The 25,809-nt window shown below is 35.3% G+C and overlaps 1 protein-coding gene across 3 annotated transcripts in view; it reads left to right on the top strand.

Annotated features, from left to right (window-relative positions):
* Positions 1-25,809, top strand: part of SMARCAD1 (SWI/SNF-related, matrix-associated actin-dependent regulator of chromatin, subfamily a, containing DEAD/H box 1) — a 91,174-nt gene that overhangs the window by 22,859 nt on the left and 42,506 nt on the right. For 2 of the 3 annotated variants that reach the window (XM_054591731.1, XM_054591730.1), the window contains exons 6-8: positions 13,052-13,155; positions 21,417-21,518; positions 25,289-25,370. In XM_054591731.1, coding sequence (XP_054447706.1) covers positions 13,052-13,155; positions 21,417-21,518; positions 25,289-25,370 — 288 coding nt within the window. The remainder of the gene's footprint in view (positions 1-13,051; positions 13,156-21,416; positions 21,519-25,288; positions 25,371-25,809) is intronic. The other variant, XM_054591732.1, reaches the window with a different exon arrangement.

Below are 25,809 nucleotides of genomic sequence, written 5' to 3'. Positions count from 1 at the left end.
TACCCCCACCGCCCAAAAAAAGGGAGTGGGCAGCTTTTCATTGGTAATTTTGCTTGTTTTCTATAGACAGATCTCATAACAGTGAAGTTTTGGAAGGTATATATTTTTTTCTTAAGTGTCCTTTCTAATTGCACTGTGAATTTTATTTACAGGTCTACAAATCTTGAGTCAGTAGGAACGTAGTGTCTTGTGGAAAGTCCTAGCTGGTAATCAGCATTCCTTGCTTCAGTAAATATGTATGCTCTGTTCCAGGCTTGGGTTACAAAATAAATACATTTGAAGGAACTTGAAACATAAAAGCAATTATTTAAAGTAAATTCTATCTTGATTTTTTTAAAAACTTGTACATACCAAACAAGTACTGTAATCTCACTACCAAAAACAGTGTTTAAGGAGGGAAACCCATACTCCATTAACCACACTTAAATTTGCTTTCTATCATTTTCAGCTTTTCCAGTGCTTATACATACCTTTATACAACATGCATACACAAGGTTATAAAATGTGATTGATTACACTATTGGTTTGCATTTTTTTAAATTAAATTTATTTGGGTAACATTTGTTAATAACATTATTTAAGTTTCAAGCATACAATTCTGTAATGTGTCATCTGCATACTACATTGTGTGCTTACCACCCAAAGTTGAATCTCCTTTGGTTACCATATACCTTTAAGACCTTTACTCTCTGGTAACTGCCATAGCATTGTCTGTGTCTGAGTTTGTTTTGTTTGTTTGTTTGTTACTTTCTGTTTTATATCCCACATATGAGTAAAATCATACAGTTTTTGTCCTTTTTCATCTGACTTCACTTGAGAGAGTGTATACTCTAAAGATCCATTTGTGTTGTCGCATATGGCAACATCTCATTCTTTTTATGGCTGAGTGGTAGTAGTCCACTGTACAATATGCCAGTATGTGTACCATGTCTTTATCCAGCCATGGGAGGACACTTGGGTTGTTTCCAAATCTTGGCCACTGTGAAGAATGCTGCAAACATAGAAGTACCTATGTCTTTACAAATAAATGTTTTCAAATTTTTCAGTAGATTACCAGAAGAGGGATTGCTGGATCATTTAGTATCTCTGTTTTTATTTGTTTGTTTATTTATTTTTTTGAGGAACTTTCATAATGTTTTTCATGGTGGCCATACCAATTTACATTCCCACCAGGAACTTATGAGGGTTCCTTTACATCCTCTCCAACACTTGCTATTTCTAGTCATGTTAATAATAGCCATTCTTATAGGTGTGATGTGTTAATTCATTGTGGTTTTGATTTGCATTTCCTTTATAAAATAGTGAATTAGAGTTTTACATTTATCTGTTGGGCATTGTATATCTTCTTAGGAGAGGAGTCGGTTCAACTCCTCTGTCCATTTTTTAATTTTATTTTTTGTTGTAGAGTTACAGGAGTTTTAATATATTTTGGATATTAGCCTGTAATTGAAGGTCTTATTTATAAATATCTTCTCCCATTCATTAGTTGTCTTTTTGTTTTCTTGACAGTTTCTCTTACCATGTAGCTTTTTAGTTCAGTGCAATCACATTCATTTATTTTTGCTTTTACTTCCCTTGCCTTTAGGGTCAAGTTCATAAAATCCTTATAAGTTCAGTACCCATGTTTTTTTTATGTATTTTATTTTTCCAGGTCTTACGTTTAAGTTTTTAATCTATTTTGAGTTAATTTTGTGAATGATGTCAGATAGAAATCTAGTTTCATTCTTTTGCATGTGGCTTTCTGATTTTCCCAACACCATTTATTGAAGAGATTTTTCTTTCTTCATGGTATGTTTTTGGCTCCTTTGTCAAAAATTAGTTGCTTATATGTGTGTGAGTTTATTTCTGGGCTTTTGGTTATGTTCCAGACATACATACATTGGCATGTATGTCTATATTTTCTGTCAATATCTTACAGTTTTGTAGTATAATTTGAAGTCAGGGAGTATGATATCTCCATCTTTCCCCTCCCCCCTTCATAATTACTTTGGCCTTTCAGGATCTTTTGTGCTTCCATGCAAATTTCATGAGTTTTTTTCTTCTATTTCTTTGAAAAATGCCATTGGGATTTTGATGGGAATTTCATTAATTAAATTTTTATATTACTTTAGGTAATATGGCCATTTTAACTACATTAATTTTTCTAATCTATGAACATGGGATATCTTTCCTTTGTGTCTTTAATTTCTTTCAACGCTGTCTTATGGTTTTCAGTATATAGGCCCTTCACTTCCTCTGTTAAGTTTATTCCTAGGTACGTTATCCTTTATGTTCCAATTGCAGATGAGATTTTTATTTCTTTTTGATATTTCATTGTTAGTATATAGGAACGCAGCAGATATTTGTACATTGGTTTTGTATCCTGCAATTTTACTGTATTTGTTTATTGTTTCTAAGTGTTTTCATGTAGTCTTTCAGGTTTCCTGTATATGGAATCATGTCATCTGAAAAAAATGAGTTTACTCCTCCATTCCCAATTTGGATGCTTTTTACTTCTTTCTCTTGCCTGATTGCTCTGACTAAGACTTGGTCCTAATCTTAGAGGAAAAGCTTTTGGCATTGAGTGTGATAATAGCATAGGGTTTGTCATATGGCCTTTATTATGTTGAACTACTTTCCTTCTATACCCATTTTATTGAGTGTTTTAATCATAAATGATGTTGTATGTTATCAAATGCATTTTTCTGTATCTGTAGATATGATCACATGATTTCTATCTTTTATTTTGTTAATGTGGTATCGATTTGCATATATTGAGCCATCCTTGTGTGGAAAGAACCCCACCTGATTGTGATGTATTATTTTTAAATTATTTATTGTATTCAATTTGCTAGTATTGTTTAGGATTCTTGCATCTATGTTCATGAGTGATAGTGTGTGTGTTGGGAGGGGGGTACTTGCCAGGTCTTGGTATCAGGGTAATGCTGGCCTCACAAATGAGTTATAAAATATTCCCTCTTCTTCAATTTTTGGGGTATTTGAGAAGGATAGGTATTACGTCTTATATGAATGGTAGAATTCATTAGTGAAGCCTCTGGTCCTTGACTTTTGGGTCTTGGGGAACTTTTTGATGACTCTTTCAATTTTCTTACTGTTGATCAGTCTATTTAGGTTTTCCAGTTCTTCATGGTTCACTCTAGGACAGTTATATATTTCTAAAATTTGTCCATTTCTTAGGTTATCAAATTTGGTGGCATACAACCTTTCACAGTAATCTTGTATAATTCCTTGTGTTTCTGTGGTGTCCATTGTAACTTCTCTTTCATTTCTAATTCTATTTATTTGAAATTTTTCTCTTTTTTTCCCTTAATAAGTGTAGACAAAGTTTGACAATTGATTCATTTTTTTCAGAGAACCAGCTCTTTGTTACATTAATTATTTCTATTATTTTTTTCTTTATTTTGTTTAATTCTGCTCTGATTTTTAGTATTTACTTCTACTGACTTTGGATTTCTTTTTCAAATTCTTTAAGTTCATGTTTGCTTGTCTATTTGAGTTTTCTCTTGTTTCTTGAAGTAGGCCTGTAATGCTATCAAATTCTTTCCTATTACTATTTTTGCTACATTCAACAAATTTGGTATGCTGTACCATACCAAATGTGTCTAATTTGTGTCTCTCTTTTAATCTCTTATTTCATCTTTGTCCCAGTAGTTTTTCAGTAGCATGTTGTTTAATCTCCATATATTTGGTATTGCCAGTTTTCTTTTTTGTAATTTTCAGTTTTATGCTGTTGTGGTCAGAGAATATGCTTGGTAAGATTTCAGTAGTAAGTTTATTGAGACTCGTTTTGTTCCTAACATATGTTCTGTCTTTAAGAATATTCCATGTCAACTAGAGAAGAATGTATATGGTGGTTCTGTGGATGGAAAGGTCTATAAATTTTACAGTTATGTACCACTTAAGGCATAATTATAGCACAATTATAGTGCCACTTAAGGCTAATATTTCCTTATTTACATGTATTTTCTGTTTGGATGGTCTATTCATTGCTGTTAATGGAGTGTTTAGGTCCCCTATTACAATTGCATTTTTGTCAGTTTCTCCTTTTAGGTCTGTTATCTTTATATATTTTGGCGTTCCCAGTTTGGGTGCATATATATTATGTCTTCTTGATGTATTGTCGCATTATTGATTATAAAATGTCTGTCATGGTCACTTGTTACCATTTTTATCTTTAAAGCTATCTGATACAAGTACAGCTACATCCACTTTTTCTCTGTACATCATTTGTTTGGAGTATCCTTCATTTCGAGTCTTTTTGTCTTTTGTAGCTGAGGTGGGTCTCCTGAAGCCAACACATAGTGAGGTCTTATTTTTTAATTCATCCCACTACTATGACTTTTATTTGATGAGTTCAGTCCATTTATATTTAGGGTGATTGTTGATATATGGGGAGTTCTTAACAACAGTTTTATCTTTTGTTTTCTGCTCTGTGCCTCCATTATTTCTTTTCTTTTGTGTTTCTTTGCTGTTTTTGTTTGGTGGTATTCTATGGTTTTTTTTCCCTTCATTTTCTCTTTTTGTGTGTTATGTGTCTCAGTTCTAGTTTTCTGTTTTGTGGTTACCATTAAGTTATGTAAAAAAGTTTCATGTGTACAGTAGTCCTTTTTTTTCTGATTTCATCTTATGTTCCTTCACTTGTGCAAGCTCAATCTTTTTCTCCCTTCCTCTCTTATGTTTTTTTGTTGCCACAAATTACCCCTTTTAAGCTTTGCATTCATTTCCAAACTGTGGAAGCTATAGTGTTATTTTAGCCCCTTTAACATTTAGATTATATTTAAGTATTTAATACCCTATTCTGAATAAGAGTGGCAGTTTCCTGCTTTTGTATGTTTGTTACCTTACTATTTTGTTTACCTTTGTCTTATTTTTTTTGAGATTCAATATATCAGTTGCTCTTAATCCTTTTTTTATAAGATGGTATCTTTTTAACATATTTATATATATATATCTTTTTAAAAAATATTTTATGCTATTTCAGTTGTCCCATTTTTTTCCCCTTTGCCCCCCTCCACCCAACCCACCCTCACTTCTATAATCAGTCTGCTCACCATTGTCCATGTCCATTGGTCCTTCAAATATGTTCTTTGATTAAACCCTTCACCTTTCTTCAATCAGTCCCCACCTCCCACCTCCACTCTTACAGCTGTCAGTCTGTTCCATGATTATATACCTTTGATTCTCTTTTGCTCATTAGTTTATTTTGTTCGTTATGTTCCTCTTATAGGTGATATCATGTGATATTTGTATTTCACTTAGCGTAATAGTCTCCATTTCCATCCATACTGTCAGAAAAGGTAGGGATTCCTTCTTTCTTTCTGCTGCATAGTATTCCATTGTGTAAATATACCACAGTTTTTAATCCACTCATCTACTGATGGGCACTTAGGCTGTTTCCAAATCTTGGCTATTGTAAATACTGCTGCTATGAACATTGGGGTACATAAGTTCTTTTGAATTGGTGTTTCAGGATTCTTCAGGTATATTTCCAGCAGTGGAATTTCTGGGTTAAAAAGTAGTTCCAATTTTAATATTTTGAGAAAATTTCATACTGTCGTCCACAGAGGCAGCACCAGTCTGCATTCCCACCAGCAGAGTACTAGGATTCCCTTTTCTCCACATCCTTGCCAGCACCTGTTTGTTGATTTGTTTATGATGACCATTCTGACCATTGTGAAGTGGTATCTCCTTGTGGTTTTAACTTGCATCTCTCTGATGGCTAATGATGTTGAGCATTTTTTCATATGTCTATTGGCCATTTACATGTCCTCTTTGGGGAAGTGTCTATTCAGGTCCTTTGCCCATTTTTTAATTGTGTTGTCTGTCTTCCTGGTCCTGAGTTGGAGATCAAATCCTTGTCTGATGTATCTTTGGCAGATATGTTCTCCCATAAAATCTGTTTCCTGTTCAGTTTGGTGATGGTTTCTTTAGCCATGCGGAAGTTTTTTAATGTGATGTAGTCCCATTTGTTTATTTTTTTCCTGTATTTCCCTTGTCCTAGGAGATATATCAGTTAAATATTGCAGTGTGGGATATATGAAATTTTGCTATGTTTTTTTCTAGACTCTTATGGCATCATGACTTACGTTTAAGTCTTTTATCAATTTTGAGTTTATTGTGGTATATGGTGTAAGTTGGTGGTCTAGTATCATTTTTTTGCATGTACCTGTCCAGTTCTCCCAAAAACCATTTATTGAAGAGGCCTTTTTTACTCCATTGTATACTCATGCTCCCTTTGTCAAATATTAATTGACTACAGAGACATGGATTTATTTCTGGGCTCTCCATTCTGTTCCATTGATCTGTGTGTCTGTTCCTTATACCGGTACCAGACTGTTTTGATTGCAGTGGCCTTGTACTATAGTTTGATATCAGGTATTGTGATCCTTTCTACTTTGTTCTTCTTTTTCAAGATTGCTGAAGCTATTCAGTGTCATTTTTGGCCCCATATACATTTTTGGAATATTTTACCTAGATCTGTGAAATATGCCAATGGTATCTTAGTAGGAACTACATCAGATCTATAGATTGCTTTGGGTAGTAGCAGGATGCAAAGTCAATATTCAGAAATTGATGGCATTTTTATACACCAGTAGTGAATTGAACTATAAGAAAGAGAAACTAAGAAAACAATCCCATTTACTATTGCAACAACATCAAAAAAAAAAAAAAAATTAAGTACTACCTAGGAATAAATTTAACCAAGGAGGTAAAAAACCTTTACTTGGAAAACTATAGGACACTGAAGAAAAAAATTGAGGAAGATACAAATAAGTGGAAACATTCACTGTGTTGATGGGTTGGAAGAATTAATGTCCTTTTTTCTTTTTGTTTCAGGTAGAAGAGACTTCCAACATTTCTTATAATGTAGGTCTTGTGGTAAATTCCCTCGGCTTTTGTTTGTCTGGTCAAGCCTTTATTTTTCCCTTATATCTAAAGGGTAATTTTGCTGGATATATTATTCTTGACTGGTGATTACTCTCTTGTACTATTTTGAATACTTGATTCCACTTGTAGCTTGTAAAGTTTCTGCTAAAAAAAAGATGATAATGCAATTTCCTTTATTGGTTACAGTCTTCTGTGGCTGCCTTGAGAGTTCTTTCTTTGTCATGAACTTTTACATCTTTAATAGGATGTGTCTTGGATAAGGCCGTTTTGCATTGAGATAATTAGTGTTCTGTTAACATCTCGGAGTTGAGGGTCCAGCTCTTCCCATTTGTTTGGAAAGGTCTCAATTTGAATAAGCTCTCCATTCCCTTTTCCCTCTATTCTTCAGGTCTACTCATTTTTTTAAGATTGCTCTTTCTAATGGAGTCAGATGGTTCTTACAGGATTCTTCCATATTTTTAAAACTCAGTTCTCTCTCTTCACCTGAGTCATTTCTATATTTCTAACTTCAAGATCACTAATTCTTTTTTTCCATCTGGTCTGCTTGGTTTTCTGAGCTCTCTAATTCATTCTTCATCTCATTTATTGAGTTCTTCAGCTCCTTAATGTCTTTGGATTTTTAAAAAATATATTTTTTACAGTTCCAGTCTAATTGGAAAAGTACTCCTTCTGTTCATTGATTTTATTCCTGAGCTCAGTGAACTGCCATTCTGAGTTTTTTTGTATTTCATCAAGTGTTTTCAAAACTGCAGTCTTCAATTCTCTGTCATTGAAATCACAGTCTCCCGTGTCTTTAAATTTATTTTTTGTATATATTTTTTTGTTTGTAAACTGCCTTGTTACCTTGGTTATTCATAGTACTTGATGGATTATTTCTCTGCCTGGGTATTTGAGGGATTGAAATCCACTTGAAGTATGTGTTACTTTTAATCAGTTAGCACTTTGATGAGCAGAGGTCTTTCTTTTGTTTTCCGGTAGAAGGTGCTATGACACAGGTTTTTTTTTCTCTCTTACTTGCATCACTGGGAGTTCTGAGATCTCTGTGGGGCAGTGTCCCCTGGCCTGTGGAAAATGTCTTACATTCCCCAGGTGGTGGGCATCCTCTCTGTGCCTCTGTGGCCTGGGTCTCGGGGCACAACCCCCATGGTGGTGGGTGGTAGGGTCATGGGGTTCTGGGCCTGGTGTTCCCAGCACTGCTTTACTGAAACCAGAAGCTGCCAGCCATCCCTCACTCGCTGAGGTGTCTTAGGACGCCCTCTACCAAGTTCTGCTGCCACTGGTGGGGGAGGTATTTAGGGGGTGTGTTCTTGCTTTTGCAGCTTTGTTTATTCCACTCCGTAGAGACACAGTGAGGACAGGAGACTCTGTCTGGAATGTTGCTTCTGCCCTTTCATGACATTCCCCCACTGTTGCATGTCTGCTGGAGGTGCGTGGGCTACAGGAGAGTGATATAGGGACAGTTCCCATGCCTGTGTCTTTTCTTTTGTTATTGTTTTATTCTGGCTGTTCAACCAAAGCCACTACCTCTGCACACGCTGTCCACAGCTTCTCCACCCCTGTCCCTGGGCTCACTATGTACTTTCAGTATGAGCTTCAGTATGTACCAACCAGGCAATACAGAATGCTGCCTCTGCCCCTCTAGTCTGCCACATGGGGTTTTGCAGCCACACCCTCCACTGCTACCATGTTCCCTGTGGCCACGGAAAGCACCAGACTGCGACAGTGGTTCCTGTCTCTGTCCCTCCACTTGTCCTGCTCCCCCTGCTCACACCAGTATATCCATCTCAGGTGTTTCATTGCATAGATCTCTCAGATGTGATTGTGTGTTGATCAGGGAATCCTTTGTTGAAATACAGTTTTCCAACTTAAAACTTTGAGGGGAGAGACTAAGAGGTTTTCTTACTCTGCCAGGATGCTGCCGTCACTCCTGGTTTGCCGTTTTAAAAAATAATTCTCTATTTTTCAATTACAGTTGACATACAGTATTATACTGATTTCAGGTGTACAGCATCGTGATTAGACATTTATATAGTGCACAAAGTAATTACCCCCAGCAATTTAGTACCCATCTGACCACACACATAGTTATTGCAGTATTATCAACTATATTCCCTATGCTGTACTTTACATCCCCATGACTATTTCCTGGTTTGCATTTTAAATAATCATTTGATGGTTTATCATCATTAACTCATCAGCACGATCAATTTAATTAGCATTTATGTTTCCATTATTTTATTATTATAGTACTAGAGTAAATAGCCTTATAAGTAAATGTTTATGTTGTTATTTCTTTAGGCTAAATTTCAAGCTAGGATGCTGAATCAAAGGATATGCACTTTTACAACTTTAATATGTACTTACATGCTACTTTTTAAAAAGGTGTTGCCAGTTATTTGATTAACTGTGAATAAATGCGTGTCTTCCTAAGTGAATTCTTCTAGCTTTTTAAATTTATTTGAGACTGAAAAAATACACAAGTGGAAAACATATAATGCATTCGCCTGGCCTGTCAGCCGTCTTCAACAATCATCTACCTCATTTTTACCACTCACAAAGTACATCGTATTAGAGTGGATTCCAAACTTGATATTATCTTATCCGTTTGAAATATTTAAAATCTTTAATTTATTTCAATTTCAACAAGGGAACAGTATTGTGCTGTGTGGGTGCTACCTACAGAGAATGTTAAGATTTTTCTCTTACTAGCTGTGTGGCCTTGGGCAGTGTTTACTAACTAGTCCATTTCTCTGTCTCCTTAACACTAAAATAGTATAATAATAGTACTGAACTCATAAGTTGTAAATAAGTGATAAAGTCAGTGTAAATTTCTTACTATAGTATGGTACATAGTAAGTACATAGTAAATGTTTATAGTTTCTTGTTTATAAGTGGCATCTGATGATAGAAAATGGTCTAGGAGAAGGCCAACAGTCTTCCTCATTACAGTGTCCCTGGCACTAATTATAAAAGTTTCTAAAAATTAGTTGTCTTAATAAACATTTGTTGAGTTCCAAAACGGTTTGGAAAATTTTACATATTCTTTCTTGTTCTCATAATATCTCAATACACCATAATCTTTGCATTGAAAAATTTGTGGAATAACTATTCCACAATAGTATCTAACTTTTCCTTCAGCAGTTTATATCTCTCAGCTGACTCATAAACTTAACAAGTATTTATTTTACACTTAGTATATGTGCCAGATGCTACTTTAGGCACTGAGGATACATAAGGAAACAATGGGTAAAATGTCCGCCCTCATAGGTTTATAGTCCTCATTCAATTTGAATTCTAGCTGAGTTTTTTCCTTCTTATTCTGAACTATACTTGGATATTTTTTAAAATGTCAATCAGCAAGTTACAAGGAAAAAAGAAACCAGGCTTTTCTTGATTTTTTTTTTAAGTAAACTTCCATACTTCATTTTGGAATGGACTGGGCAGTCATATTAGTCATCTTCATCTCTAGTACTATACATTTTTTAGGTAATATATGGAATAGTGGCCTTATCTTACCAAGATAGATAAACTTTCAATGTAAGGTATCATTAAGATGGGAAACTTTGGGAGGTATATTTGGACAGTTTTCAACAAAAGGTCTTTGTAAATAACCATAAGAGATCTTGGACAGTTCCACAAGTCATGATGTTGGACATTGGTTTTACAACAAATTAATCTTTTATAGACAGTATCATGTTGCATATTACACAGTGGTATCTTTCATACATTGCTTTCTGAAAGTTTTTACTTATGAATACTAAGTTACTTATGAATACTGTTAAAAAATATTATCCAAAGTTTTTACCCTATTTTAAAAGGTATGAACATGAATTTATTGATGTTAGGAGTTTCTATAGCTATTTTTTACACTTCTATATAAGTGTAAGAATAGGTAGAACATTTTGTATGAGTATAATCCTCTTTTATTTTGTAACTTTTCCATTTATTAGAGACATATTTCCATGTTATTTTAAAAGTCTGCCTTTTTATAACAGTGGCATTTATGTGTGCATCCTAATTTGTCTAATATCTTGGGTATTTATACATTTTGTAACATTTTTGTATATATGCCTAAGCTAACATTTCCATAAGTTCTGTGAAATAAAAACCTGTAAAAGAAATTGTTGGACTAAAAAATACAGAGCTAAAATTCTGAGATGTATTTTTTAGATTGCCATTCATCAATTCATACTGTTTGTTCTTAGTCCATTTACTACTATTTTCACCTCAGAATGAAAAAAAAGATATTTTATCTGTCTTTAATTATTAATTAAGTTGAGCCTCTTCTCTCTCTCTTTTTTTTTTTTTGTGAACTGCCTATTTGTGTCCTCTGTCCATATTTTTAAACCAGTCTCATGTTTTATCTTTTATTTTTAAATACTGAATTTACATGAAATTTATTGTTATCTGGGGTATGAGGTACATCTCTCTAGTTTTTTCCCCTTGAAATTGATATCATGGGTGCTCCCAGTAAAAGATGAGAATTTACGAAACACATAATTTGAAAGTGATATTTAGTCTAGCGTATTTGTTTTCTTTAGATAATATAGAAAATTTTTAATTAATAATTAATAGGTTTAGAGATAGGCAGCCAAGCATTGTGTGCTGTTATATAATCTTTGGCACTAAAATTTGAGTTACGGACTTTCTCCTACATTTACCTGCAAATTTTTGCCTTTAGCCATTTTATATACATGTAAAGATTTGGTGCTGTAATATTAACAATAGAAAAGATGTATAGATATATATTTAAGGCTAAAGAATTTTTTATTGATAACACAGAGTTCTGGGTCTTTTACAAAAGAAACATGTAGGTGACATGGCATAAATCACCTAGTTCGAAGCTTTTCCAGACTTACACTGTTCCTAAAGTGCTTGCTTAACCTCAACAAATACAGTCTGGCAGAATTACGACCTGCTTGAACGTGGTTGGTAGGATGATATGGGCATACTAATTTATAGTTTTAATATGAACATTTCACCTAAAATGTCATATGATGTGCTTGAGTGTGATATGTTACGGAATTACATGATTATGATTTTGTAGTAAAAGATTTTGTAATAAAAACGGGGTATTTATGTCAGACGCTGTATATGGCTGCTGATGATATGGTGGTTATATCTCCTCCTTCTTAAAGTGGATGCTGGAAATTAGTTGGCATGTGTATAATGCATATATATTTTATGAAATAAGTTGAGGAAAAAATGTAAGCATTCATGTTATGTATTTATTATACTTTAAAGGTTAATAGCATTCAGTTAGTTTGTTATAGCCATATTACAAAACTTTCAGGCTTACAACTTAAAAGCTGACATGTTTGCACTTTTTTTGAGTATTCATATTTCTGCAACTTTCATTTCTAAATACATAAGGTGATATAATTAATATTGAAATTGAAAACCTTTGTGAACTTAGCAGATGCTTTTATATTAGCACAGTAGTATGTCTCAAGAATTTCTCTCTGAAAGTAAAAGTATTAAATAGATCAATGTATAAACAGTATAAATAACATAGCTTTTAAAAATGATAGTGATTCTGTTTTTCTTTTAGTCTTGGCAGAATATGCAAATTTCCATTATTATTAGACTCGTGTTTATACTTCCTCGTTTTTAGGTTAAGAGCGTTAATTGCTTGAGCTATCTATTTCAGCTCCTTCTCATTTGTTAAATGAGAGTATTACCTACTTTGTAAGTTTGTTTTGGAAACTAAATGAAATAGTAGTTTATAAAAGCCCTCTGCAAAGCCTGGTACCTAGTAGACAGTTACTGATGTCAGTTATGCTGTTCAGATAAGCATGCTGATGGGACTCAACTTTTCCTTACCAGTGAACACTAAGGCACAGGGAAGAACCCCTTCCTTCCAGGTTTGCTCTGAAGAATTACTTGTCAATTTGGCGATGTACATTTTTATCATTATAAATGTAATGGTTTACAAATTCATGATTATAGTGATTTCGACTTTTGTAAGACTGAAGAGTCTCTTCGCTTTTCCTTCAATTCTCTTGACATTTGTTGAATATACATTATAGGTCAAAGAAACAACATTGGAGCTGATGTCAAGAAACTGTCTACAAGTGTATTATAATAACATTTTTGGGTTTTTTTCTTTGTAGTAGTGATTCATATACCAATCTGTGCAAATTTTGAGTGTTCTTTGTTTTAGAAGGTGGTGGACCCAGGAAAAGAAAATTATCTTCTTCTTCAGAGACATATGAGGATGATGAATTTAATGATGATCAATCTATAAAAAAGAAAAGACTGGATCATGTAAGTTACATTTGAATTGCAGTATCAAAAATTAGCTGCTTAAGTACAGAATATGTTGTCTATGGATATCACACCTGAAAATCCACCTAAATGAATCTTCTCTCTCACTACCAAATCAGAATTTATTTTTGCATTTTTTGTGACTATTTTGTTTTCTTTTAAATTTATCTAGTGTTAATTGCTCATCTCACCATTATAATTAATTTTTAAAAGTATTCTAGTGGTATATAATTATACTTTTAAACTAAATTTTATTTCATGAAAGTTAAACTTACATATGGTTATATAACACCAAAAACCAGCTCTTTCCACCACCAGCACCATTTCCTCCTTTCCAGTGGCAACTACTCATACCACTTCTGGATGACTCTTGATTGAGTTACTCTAGTTTTTTAAATTAACTTTTGCTTTATGAATAGAACAAGAGACCTCCCAGTGAAACCAGACATAGTCCTCCCTTCTGCATTCAGACACTATTTCTTCTTGGTAATCAGAATAAATCACCACAACTAACATAGTAACCTCTTTCTTTGCCTGTAATTTACATAGTATAAGAATCCCAAAATAGCCAGGTGGCATTCTCTACCCTAATTTAATGAAACAGTTTTTATGTCCTTACATGGAAGCATTCTTCCATTGGAAACTAACACTGATGGGGAGTAAAAAATTCTGAGTGGGTTTTTAGGTGTGAGGAACAGCTGTATTATGAGACAGTAGCCCCCATTTTAAGTTACAGACCTACGAATAATGACTAGAGGAGATGTAGCGTCATATTTATTGCTGATTGAAAACATTTACCCTGCTTTTACATTCTGTTGAACACAATATCAGGGTATTGTCTACAAGGTCACATGCTGAACTTTCACTAAATAATACTGCTGTGTGTAAGCCAGCTGCTTTTAGTCGTTGAAGCAGATGGTAAAATCAGTGAACTTCTTGGGCATGAATCTGTTGATGCACTTCCAGTTAAATTAGCTCCCTGGTCAGAAACATTGTTGTGTCACAGTGTAGTATAACTGAATCAGGTTTTCTGTATAGCTGTATAAGATACATTAATTTTCTAGGGCTGTCATAACAAAGTACCACAAACTGGGTAGCTTAAACAACAGAAATAGATTGTCTCACAGTTCTGTAGGCTAGATGTCCAAGATAAAGGTGTTAGAATCCTTCCAAGAGCTGTTCCATCCCTCTCACCTAGATTCTGGTGGTTTGCTGGCAACTTTAGTATCTGTTGGCTTATGGCTCTCCATCTTCATCTTCCTGTTGCTCGCTCCCTGCGTGCATGTCTTTCTCCAAGTTTCCACTTTTTATAAGGACACCACTGATTAGATTAGAGCTTGCCTAATGACATCATTTTTACTTCAGTACCTCAGTAAAGACCCTATCTCTAAATAAGGACACATTCTGAGATACCAGGTGTTATTCAACATATGAATTTTGGGGGGACACAGTTCAACCCATAAATGATTTGTCAGAAGCAGGTAGGTAAGGAAGATAAAATCATACTCAGAGCAAGTGTCTATTACATTCTCTTTCCATGATGAAAGTGGTTCAAGGTAATCAACTTCCCACCTGATAACTGGCTGAATCTCCCAAAGAATGGTGCTGTCATGGGAACTCATTGCTGGCCTCTGCCCTTGGCAGGTTGAGTACTCAGTAGTAGCAATAGCCATATAAATACTGATGTGGGAAAATCTCACCTTGTTGATCTTTATGTACAGTCTCAACATCTGTTGTAATGGCCATTTGTTACATAGCTCCATTGAGCAACCATCCAAATGACTATGATTTTACTGGTATTCACAGAATGATGATTTTGTCCACCTGATTATTAAAAATCTGCTCTACAATAGATGCCCTTTGCTGGGCATTCACATGGAACACTGTTAGCCTTGCATTCTGTACTCAGAAAACCTGAGAAATTCAATAGTGCACCTCTTCCCCAGACTTCTGGTCCCTGAAGTCTGCTCTTCTCCTTAGCTGCTGCCCATGACATATCATTGATCTGTACCTCTGGCCTCTCTTTGTGTACCAAATGAACAAAAATGTGCACTGCACCAAGTTGTGGACAGGGCTACTCTCTTAAATGGGATTCTGTATATATAGCTGTCATTTCACTTTCAGTTTTTTCTAACAATTATATAAACCCTTTGAAACTAAGTTCAAGATTTTCCTGTTACTTCATCTGATTGTAAAGAATTGCCCAAGGTGCCATTGATACTGGTTGAAAGAGGGGAGGTAGTAAAGCAGAGGTAGGTACCATGGAGATCTGAGCATTACTTGTACCTTGTATTTACAACTTATTTGTACCTGAAGTCCAGTCTCAGGTACACCATTGCTCATGCTCAGTGGTAGGCTTGGTGGGTCAGATGCCCAAATTGCATAACAGACAAAGCCTCATGGTCAGTTGACATCCCATGGTCAATCATTCTGCTCCTCTCGGGATCCCCTGTCAAGCCAACAGCTGTTGCACAAAAAGAGATCAGTCCCGTTTTAAAAATGCTAATAATTCCAATGCAGTAAATATGTTAGAGAACAGTTTGAACATAACCTGAATTTTGCATTGTCTATGTGCAATTTTGTCCATGATAAATACCAGGTGAAGGCAGAAAACTACACCCAGCTAAACTGAGTCACATTGGAATACATAAAATGCACATATCTCAGAACATCTACTGGCTTGCCTCATTTTACTGTTTTTTTATCCCACAAGGTTGTGTTTTACTATTGTTTCACATTTGTGAACTTCACTATTTGAAAAAAGTACTCACTCAACCTACTTCAAATATATCTAAGCATTCTGGGTCAAAAATACCTAGCAGTGCATACAAAGGGAAAGTTTCAAGTATTGAAGAGAAGCTTGAAACAAACATTTGGAAAGAAAAAAGACCGTGTTTTATCTTAAGCAATAAGCATAAAGGAGTCAACATCATCACAAAAATAAAAGTATATTTACTGGTTCACCTTCAAATCTGTGAAGTCAATAAGAAGAGGTATAAAGAAATAGAAGTGCAGCCCCTGTGGAAAATAGTGTGTAGACTTCTGAAAAAAACTAAAAATGGAGAAACCATATGACCCAGCAGTTATACTTCTGGGTATTTTTCCAAAGAAAACAAACAATTTGAAAAGGTATATGCACCCTCATGTTCATTGCACCATTATATACAGTGTCCAAGATATGGAAGCAACATAGGTGTTCATTGATAGATGAATGGATAAAGATTTTGGGGGAGGGGGGAGGCATGTGCGAGCACACAGTGGAATATTACACAGCAGTAAAAAAAATCTTGCCATTTGTGACAACATGGATGATCTAGAGGGTATTATAGTGAAATAAGTCAGGCAGAGAAAGACAAATAATTTCACTTATATATGGACTCTAATAACAAAACAAACAAAACATAACAAAAACAGATTTACAGAAACAGACCAAAGGGACAGTTACCAGAAGCGGTAGGGTAGGTGGGAGGATGGTGAAAGGGAGAAGGGGAATAGAGTCAGTGATAAGTTTGCACACTGACAGGTGATTGCTGGAATTAATGGGGTGATTACATATCATTATATTGTATACTTGAAATTAATATAACTGATACAAGATTGTATACTAAAATTTAAAAATAAATTTTGCAAAAAGAGATAGAAGAAAAGGAAAGATTGTTAAGCATTTGGATTAAAAACCAAAGTGAAAACATCAGGGACAACCTTCTTCACATGGATCTTTATATATAAAGGTTTTAAATGGAAATAAATAACCGTCTCCTGTAGAACTAGCTTTTAGTAGTGGTTCCTTTAGTATCAAACAATGCTACAGAATCAGAAGCCATCAACTGTCACTCAAAGTCAGGAGTGCAGATTTGGGAAAGGTGCAAAATCTCCAACAGTGGTACAGAAGCAAACTGAAAAAGATGGCTATAAACTGAATTAAACTGTCGATTTAATGAGAACAGTTATCTGTTACCCATGCATGCTTCCAAGTACCCAATCTGAAAGAAAACGTACTCTAGGGTTTAAGATTTTGAAAGGGAGCATTACTGTGACGTTTGGTACCGGTGCCTGGTGGGGTCTTAGAGCTAACTAAAGTCAGTAGTAGTTTATCACTTAACCACACTGAGCTTTTTAAAAGGAAGTCAGTCTTAGAATTTACTACAGATACAGAAAAGTGGGTGGACTGCCCAAATCTGCACTCATATTTTTACTTAATTCTTCCCTGTTTAAAGGATTATTACAAAAGTAAAAGCAAAAGTCCAAAATGAAGAAACTTAACTTTTAAAATTCTTACAATGCATCAGGTCTATTCCTCTACAAAAGCGTAACTCAACCAGAATTCTTTTTATTTTCCTTTTGCCTCCCCAAACCAGCTCTCTAATACAGCCTCTTGATAAAGGTGTGACAACAGCATGTATGCCGTACTATTTAAAGTGAACATTTAAAAATGCTAATTAATACCGAAGGTGAAAATGCAGATACAGTTATAGAATTATGGAAGACATTTAACATCAGAATGGCATTGCTGCCATTGTAGAAGCTTGTAGTGATACAAGAGTGTTAACATTAGATGTGATGAAAAATTCTCCTTGATTTGTGATTCTTTAGAGAAATATTTAAAATTCAAAACAAGTGTATTGACATAAGAGAACAGGGTTGGATTTGAGGAGGTAGAAAATGAAGATGTTGAAGAAGGGTCCCATTCTGATCTAGTCACAGAAAACTTGAAACAGGTTGCAGCTGACGGCCACATAGATTGAAAAGGTGATGATGGTGATGATGAAGAAGAAGAAAAAGAGGAAGAAAACCAATGGGCTTCACAATGACATTGTGACACATTAAATTACCAGGTCTTCTGAGTGTTGAGAACAGCGCAACTGGTTTGAAGATAATGGCTTTACTGCTGAATATAATAGTCATGAACAGCATCCAGTTGAATTAGGACCATCCAGGCAACTTTAGTATGAAAGGGGGAGGCTAGCAAGGCCCCATAAATTTATTCATTTTATCTTTATTTTTTAATTCATTATTTTCAGCCAGCATAGCAGAGATAACACAAGTGCAGTGAGTTATGCCCTTCCATAGTGTTGCAACTTTATATTCATTTTTGATAGTCCTACTCCTGCCACTTCACAGTAACTCAGAAACCGCAACCTTTCCAATGCTAACATTCACAAATTTGAGTTCATATTTATCATGCTATATTTATTGTAGTTTTTATGTATTTCTTAGACCTTTAATGTACATAATATTGTGCTACCCTTTTTCAAAGGTTCCTTGCTCTTTAATATGTCACGGATGAAGTTTTTGAATGTTGTGTCTCTAACTGGATTGTTTTTAACACTAGTATTTATTTTTATGATTTTGCATAGCATAGTAATTTTTGGAATTGCCTATGTCAAGTTACAACAGAACAGAGTGTAGTTGTCAGCAGAAGTGGACCGGACATGGCTTCAAAACCATGTGGGTCTGGTGATTTTCCTCTTAGGACTTCCCAGAGACTTCACACAGCATGCTTATCAACCAAATTCTTTGAAAATCATTGTCTCTCCTTGCTGGTCATGAAGCCCAAGTGGCAAAGCACATTGTTCTCCACCTTGACCTACTCTTAATCTGAGCCCTATTCATAACTGACAGTCTTAAGGGCTATTTGTAAACAGAGCGGCACTGAAGTATACTCCACAATGAAGTATATATACCTTGCCTCCAATATCCAAAGGCCAGCAAAGTGTTTTTTGTCCTTTTTAAGTGAAATTTGCAACATAACTCCAGATTGGATGACCTCCATAAAACTCTTGAAAGTGGTGGGCCCCAGAATTTGAGGGCAGTTACTTCCTATGCTGATATATATATCTAGATATATCTATATATATACACACTCACACACACACACACACACGTGTATATACATATATATACACATACATATATATATACACACTTTGCATATATATATCTTACCAAAGCCACCTAAAACACCATTGCTTTCTCCTTATCAGGTGTAGAGGAACAAAGTGATATTCTGTGAACTGTGAAAACAGCCAAAGTTGTTGAATACTATATTATGAAAGAGAGCAGGAGAATTACCAAAACCTTGAAGATTGTGAAGGTGTATGTGTCACTGACTTACCCAGATAAAAGTAAATTGCTTGTACTTGTCCTTTCTAATTAGGTTGGGGAAGAAAAAAGCATCTGCCAGACTGGTAATTGCATATATTGATTTGCTCTAGTAAAAGTGTCACATCTGGTAGAGCAGCTGCCATTGGGATCATCACCTGTTTATGTTAACCTAAAATAATTTTCCAAGACCCATCCAGCTTTAGTATAGGACAAGGAGGCATAGTACCTTAGGATGGGATGGTGGTGTCAAACTCTGCATTTCCTTCAGGAATAATGGTATTGCTGCCACTGCTGCTGTACAGGGGCAATTCTGGGGACTTGGATCTGGTATTTCGTATAGTAATGACACTCCATGAGTTACAGAGCTAATACTGGATTTCTGCCAGGACCAAATGTATTTGTTCCAACTTTGCATTTTGGACCTAGAAAAATAACCACAGGATTGATTCATAACCTCTGGAAACAGAGAGACAGATTTGAGCCCAAACGCCAATCGGCATTTTGTACAGCTCTGGTGTAACCTCTGGCCTGCATAGTTTTTTCAGGTGCAAGGATTAGCAGAGCTGGTAGAAACATGGGATCCGAGAGCAGCCAACAAATGATAAGAATATCTATTTGGTGTTTATTTTGTGCTATCATGTATTTGATTCCTAACAGATGCTTACTATTTTCCAAATATTTTTAACTTTTTTTACATTGAGGTGAAATTCACACAACATAAAATTAACCATTTCAGAATGAACAACTCAGTAGATTTAGTATGTTCACAGTGTTGTGCAACTACCACTCCATTTTTGTCATCTTATAAAAACATTGCAGACGTTTTAAGCAGTTTCTCCTCTGTCCTCCCCACAGCCCCTGGCAGCCACCAGTCTCTGTCTCTATGGGTTTACCTTTTAGACAGCTAAGTTTTTATTTCTAGTTATTGTCCATCTCTAACCTCTAAAAGGGTTGTTTTTGGAGTTTCAGTGTCTTTAGCTGTAAAGTGAGTATGACAGTATCAATTTTGAGGGCTTTGAAGTGCTTTCTCCAAATATTAGTGTTGTTTTAGTCCCCTGCTCAAAATCCTATTGCTTTCTGATTAATGACCTCAGTTTGGCACACCACACCTTATGCAATATTACTTCTGGTTTTATTTTTTAGCCTTTAGCCTATTTATGGTCTTTGTGCTTCAGCTCAAATGGGCCACTTACTATTATAAAAATACATGTAGTTTTCTTCTTCCTGCTCCAAACTTTCATAGCATTTTTAGTGGTTCATGAAAGTTTTATTTCAATTATAAATATAGAGGTACTGTACACACATTGTATATAACATTTTATTTGTCTCTGTCTTGTGGACCCTTATTTCTTGTGTTCAAGTGAACTATCACTTACAAATTATTTTTATCTTTAGTAGTGAAAAAAAAAGCATTCATTTGTTGGATAAGAAAGGAGGTAGAAGAGAAGGTATGAGACTTTTTCTCTCTTATTTGTATAGCATATGGTACAGATCTAAGCCAGATAGAGATAGATAAATGCTTTTGACTGATTGAAATACGAGATTTTTCTTAGGCTTGAACACAAGGAATCTTTTTTTTTGTTTAAGTGTGGAATTTTATCCAGTTTCTTCAAGTGACACTAAGTGACATGAAAAGAGGAAAGAGAGTGTGTGTGTGAGTAGCCAAATTATTCCCAAATTGATGTTTAATTTATATACTCTTTAGTTTCCCATAAGTTGTTTCTTTGAATCAAAGCTGAAGAGTAAACTTTTTTGTCTCAGTATTTGAAATTTGTAGGGGAATATGAAACAGTGAGCACAGATGACCCATTTTTGTTGTTTTGCCATTAGGTTGGAGAGACTTCAATACACCTGAATTATTTGAAGTTAATTTGAGAAATGTTCTAGTTTTTTGTTTAGTTGGTTGGTTTTTTAGCAGATATATCTCATTTTGAGCACTGTAGGGAGTATGAATTGTCCATTACCAGAAACACAATCCTTGGGTGAAGATTTAAAAAAAAAAAAGGCAAAACGTGTCAATTTTCACATGAACAAAAAAACATTTTTTGATTCTTCTGATCAAATGTGATAACTTCCAAATCAAGTCAGAATACATATGTAATTTGTCTTTAGACTCTGGTTATTGATCTCTTAAGTTCTCATTTTTTCTTCATTAGGGAGAGGAATCAAATGAGTCTGCAGAATCTAGCAATAATTGGGAAAAGCAGGAAAGTATTGTATTGAAATTGCAAAAGGAATTTCCCAATTTGGATAAACAAGTGAGTAGTGTACAGAAATTTAATCAGTGTGTACTAATTAAATGTGTCTACGCTAATTAAGTGTGTATTACAAAATAGTGTTTGAGGTGTAAAAGCTTTGAAAGAGTTTTACATTTTTCTAATTATTTTCCTTTACTAACATTATAGAGTATTTTATATGGCTTGTTAATTCTTTGTACTGTTTATTTACCTTATTTGCTAACTACAGTATCAGCATTATAACTATAATTATGTCATAACTGTAGTAACAATTATGAACTTATGTATAAAATATAAATTATCTGGAAAGCCATCTATAACCTCAAGACAGTTTTAGCTTATTTTATATTATTTCTCTTTAAATTTCTCATAAAGAATTTTAAAGTGTAATACTGCATTTCATTGTGTCAGTAATCCATAAGCTTTGTTCTATTTGCCTGAGAGTGAAAACACTTTCACGGTCAGCAAAGACCCATACCGACTGTGCCAGTGTTGAAAGGATCACTATTTAATCTCATTACTGTATATAGAAGCAATCTGTTTAACATTTAGAATACATTTATACTTGGATTTGATTTATTCAAGTACATGTACAGGTAGTACATATGCTTATTTCTGATGAGCTGAATGTAAAATCTTGCTGCTATACAGCTTTACATATGTTGAAATTACATGTTTTGAGATTGACAGTTGGTAAAAGTCCAGTTACATCTGAAATTTAATGGAGCAAACACTTTTTGGTTGTCTAGTGCAGCGATTTTCAGTCTTTTTCATCTCATAAATAATTACTACAATTCTGTGGCACACCAAAAATATATTTTTTGCCAATCTGCAAAAAATAGTTATAATTTTGGTTTATTCATACCAGGGGGGGCAATTTTTGTGTTGGCTGTTGTTATTTATTTTTTTTTCCAACAATCTAAGAGAAAAGAGATTAGTACCCCTGACTAAATAATCAGGTTTTGCATGTTTTAAAAATCTTGTGGCACACTGGTTGAAAATCGCTGCTCTATTATTCAGAGAAGTTAATAGAAAGGGTAAAAATGCAAAAAAAAAAACAAAAACAAAAAACAAACTTCCTTCTCTTTGAAGACTGTTACATATTTCTGAAGGTGAAATAATACATACACAAAAAGCATATGTAAAGTAGCATAAAAACAAGTGTGAAACAGATGATTTCTGTTAAGTTTTGGGGTGATTTCTTATCTTTTTTCTTTATGTTTTAGTGATTATGCTATTACAGTTGTCCCAATTGTTCCCTCCTGGCCCCCCTCCCCCCAGCCCCCCCACTCCCTCCGGCAATCCCCACACATTGTTCATGTCCATGGGTCATGTGTATAAGTTCTTTGGCTACTCCATTTCCTGTTCTGTACTGTACATCCCCATGGCTGTTCTGCAACTACTTATTTGTACTTTTTAATCCCCCCACTTCTTCACTCATTCCCCCACGCCCGCCTCCCATCTGGAAAACATCAAAACACTCTGTACCATGTGATTCTGTCTCCATTCTTATTTGCTTAGGTTTTTTAGGTTCAATTGTTGATAGATAAGTATTTTTTGCCATTTTATTATTCATAGTTTTGATCTTTTTCTTAAACAAGTCCCTGTAACATTTCATACAATAATGTTTTGTTGTTGATGAACTCCTTTAGTTTTTTTTGTCAGGGAAGATCTTTATCTGCCCTTTGATTGTAAATGATAGCTTTGCTGGGTAGAGCAATTTTGGCTGTAGGCCCCTCCTTTTTCTGATTTTGAATATTTCTTGCCAGTCCCTTCTAGCCTGCAAAATTTCTTTGGAAAAATCAGCTGAGAGTCTTATGGCAACTCCCCTGTAGGTAACTTTATGTTCTTTTCTCTTGCTGCTTTTAAGATTCTCTTTTAATCATTGCCCTTTGGCATTTTAATTGTGATGTGTCTTGGTGTGGACCTCTTTGCATCCCTCTCGTTTAGCACTCTCTGTCCTTCCTGGACTTGCATGTCTCTTTCCTTCATAAAATTAGGGAAGTTCTCTTCCATAATTTTTTCAAATAGATTTCCAATTTATTGCTTTTTCTCTTCTCCTCCTGGCACCCCTATGACCTGAATGTTGGAAAGCTCGAAGTTGTCCCCGAGGCTGCTTCTACCATCCTCATTTTTTTGCATTCTTCTTTCTTCCTGTACAGATTGGTGGTTATTTGCTTCCTTATGTTCCAAGTCACGATTTGATTCTTGGCTTCATGCTCTGTACTCTTGTTTCCCTGTAAATTGTTCATTATTTTAATAAGTGTATCCTTCGTTTCTGACTGGATCTTTTTTATGCTGTTGAGGTCCTCACAAAGTTTCTTGAGCATCCTTATAACCTGTGTTTTGAACTCTGCATCTGATAGATTGCTTATCCCTATTTTGTTTAGCTCTTTCTGTTCTTTTATTTGGGCCATGATTCTTTGTCTTCTTGTTTTGGCAGCCTCCCTGTGTTTGTTTCTATGTATTAGGTAGACCTATCTTGACTCCATGTCTTGGTAGTGTGGCTTAATGTAGTAGGTGTCCTGTAAGGTCCAGTGGCACAGCCTTCTCTATCAACCAAGTTGGGTACTCAAGGTGCACCCTTCATGTGGGCTAAGTATACCCTTCTCTTGCAATTGAGCCTTGGTTGTATATGGCAGGTCAATGGAAGAGATTTACTCAGTCCCATCAGCTTCAAGGATTAGCTGTGACCACTGACCACCAACCTCCACCCTCCTTGGAGGATCAGCTGTGCAGAGGCAGGGTAGTGGTGCTCCAACGTGATGTGTAGCTGTCTACTGGGTGTGCTGGCACTGGGATTTCTTGGGTGGGGCAGGCCAAGGTCAGCCCCCACCTGTGTTTTAGCCAGGACCTCCCTGTCTGAGCTCTAAAGCAATCTGAGATGGCTGCTGCTTGTGCTGGGCTTGGAGATTCCCAGGCAAAGCTAGGCTGTGAATCTAGGCTAGCTGCTGCTAATGCCAGGCTTGGGGCTCACTGAAGCCAGCTGTTGCTTGTTTGATAGGATTTCGGAAGTTGTGCAGCATGAGCCAAGGCCAGTTATTCATAAGGAAAGGCAACTTGTGTGGGCCCATAAGTTGGATGGGGCAAGACTTTGGGGATCTCTAAGGCAGGTCAAACAGTGTTAGCCAGGTTTATGGAGTTCAGATATGGCATCAGCTTCCCAGCTTTGTGAGGGCAGGGTTTAGAAAAGGGACAATGGCCTCTGCTCACCTTGATGCCACAAACTTCAGTTTCTCCCTTTATGCCACTGGTACATTTCAAACTTCCTACCTGGGATCTGAAGTTCAGAGAGAGTGAGTCTGAGTAAGCCTCATATGTGGGTTCTTCAGCAGAAACTCCTTGGGGCTTCAGCAGTTTCTTCCACCAACTTGATTCCCACTGGTTTTTGCAGCCAGAAGTTGTGGGAGCTTAATCTTCCTGGCACTGGAAGCCTGGGTTAGGGGTCCTGGTATGGGTCACTCCCAAGATATCCTTCCTGAAAGTTTATCTACCACACATGGGTGCAGGACCAGCGGGTTCCACATTTGTGCCCCACCTACCAGTCTGGATGGATGTGGTTTGTTAATTCTATCATTGTCAGACATCCGTTCAACTTGAATTCTGACAGTTCTGAGTGATGGTGGTTCTATACCTCAGTTGTAATTCTGATATGCTTGTGGGCCATGTTTACAGATGCCACCATCTTGACTGGGAGTTGATTTTTCTTATTTTTAAAAGAGCATAGAAGTTTCATTTTTTACAAGCTGCTAATGTAGTTTTTTAACAAAAACATCAATCACTTCTTTTAGGAATTAAGGGATGTACTCAAGGAACATGAATGGATGTACACAGAAGCCTTAGAATCTTTAAAAGTGTTTGCAGAAGATCAAGGTAATTATCCATTCTATATTATTATTACAGGAAATACAAGTTTCCTGTTACATTGTAAATTTTAGTATATAAGAAAATAATAAACCTATCACCTAGTAAGTGAATGGAATTATAAATATATTGGAAATAGTAATACAAAAACATTTTTAAATGAGCTATTCCAAAATGTTTTGGCTTATTTGTGACAGTTGAAATGAAACAGTAAATATCTTTTCTTTTTGAATAACTTTCTTTGAAATTTTGGCTGTTTATAAACTACCTTGTTTTATTGAATATAAAAGAAGCATTTTTTACATTTTAATAGCTCTTTGAATCATGAAAACTTCATGATTTCTGGTTTGATAATCCCTGTCATGTAGATGTCCTAGTTTACACTTGAATGAATGTCAAAAGCACCAATATCAGAAACTTACAAGATGGGAATTACTGGCATGGAAGA

This window comes from Pteronotus mesoamericanus, unplaced genomic scaffold (assembly GCF_021234165.1).
Source record: "Pteronotus mesoamericanus isolate MK-2021 breed Mesoamerican mustached bat unplaced genomic scaffold, CSHL_Meso_final scaffold_232, whole genome shotgun sequence".
Taxonomy (NCBI): domain Eukaryota; kingdom Metazoa; phylum Chordata; class Mammalia; order Chiroptera; family Mormoopidae; genus Pteronotus; species Pteronotus mesoamericanus.
The sequence above is the reverse complement of the archived record's forward strand: the minus strand, read 5'-3'. Positions and strand labels throughout refer to the sequence as shown.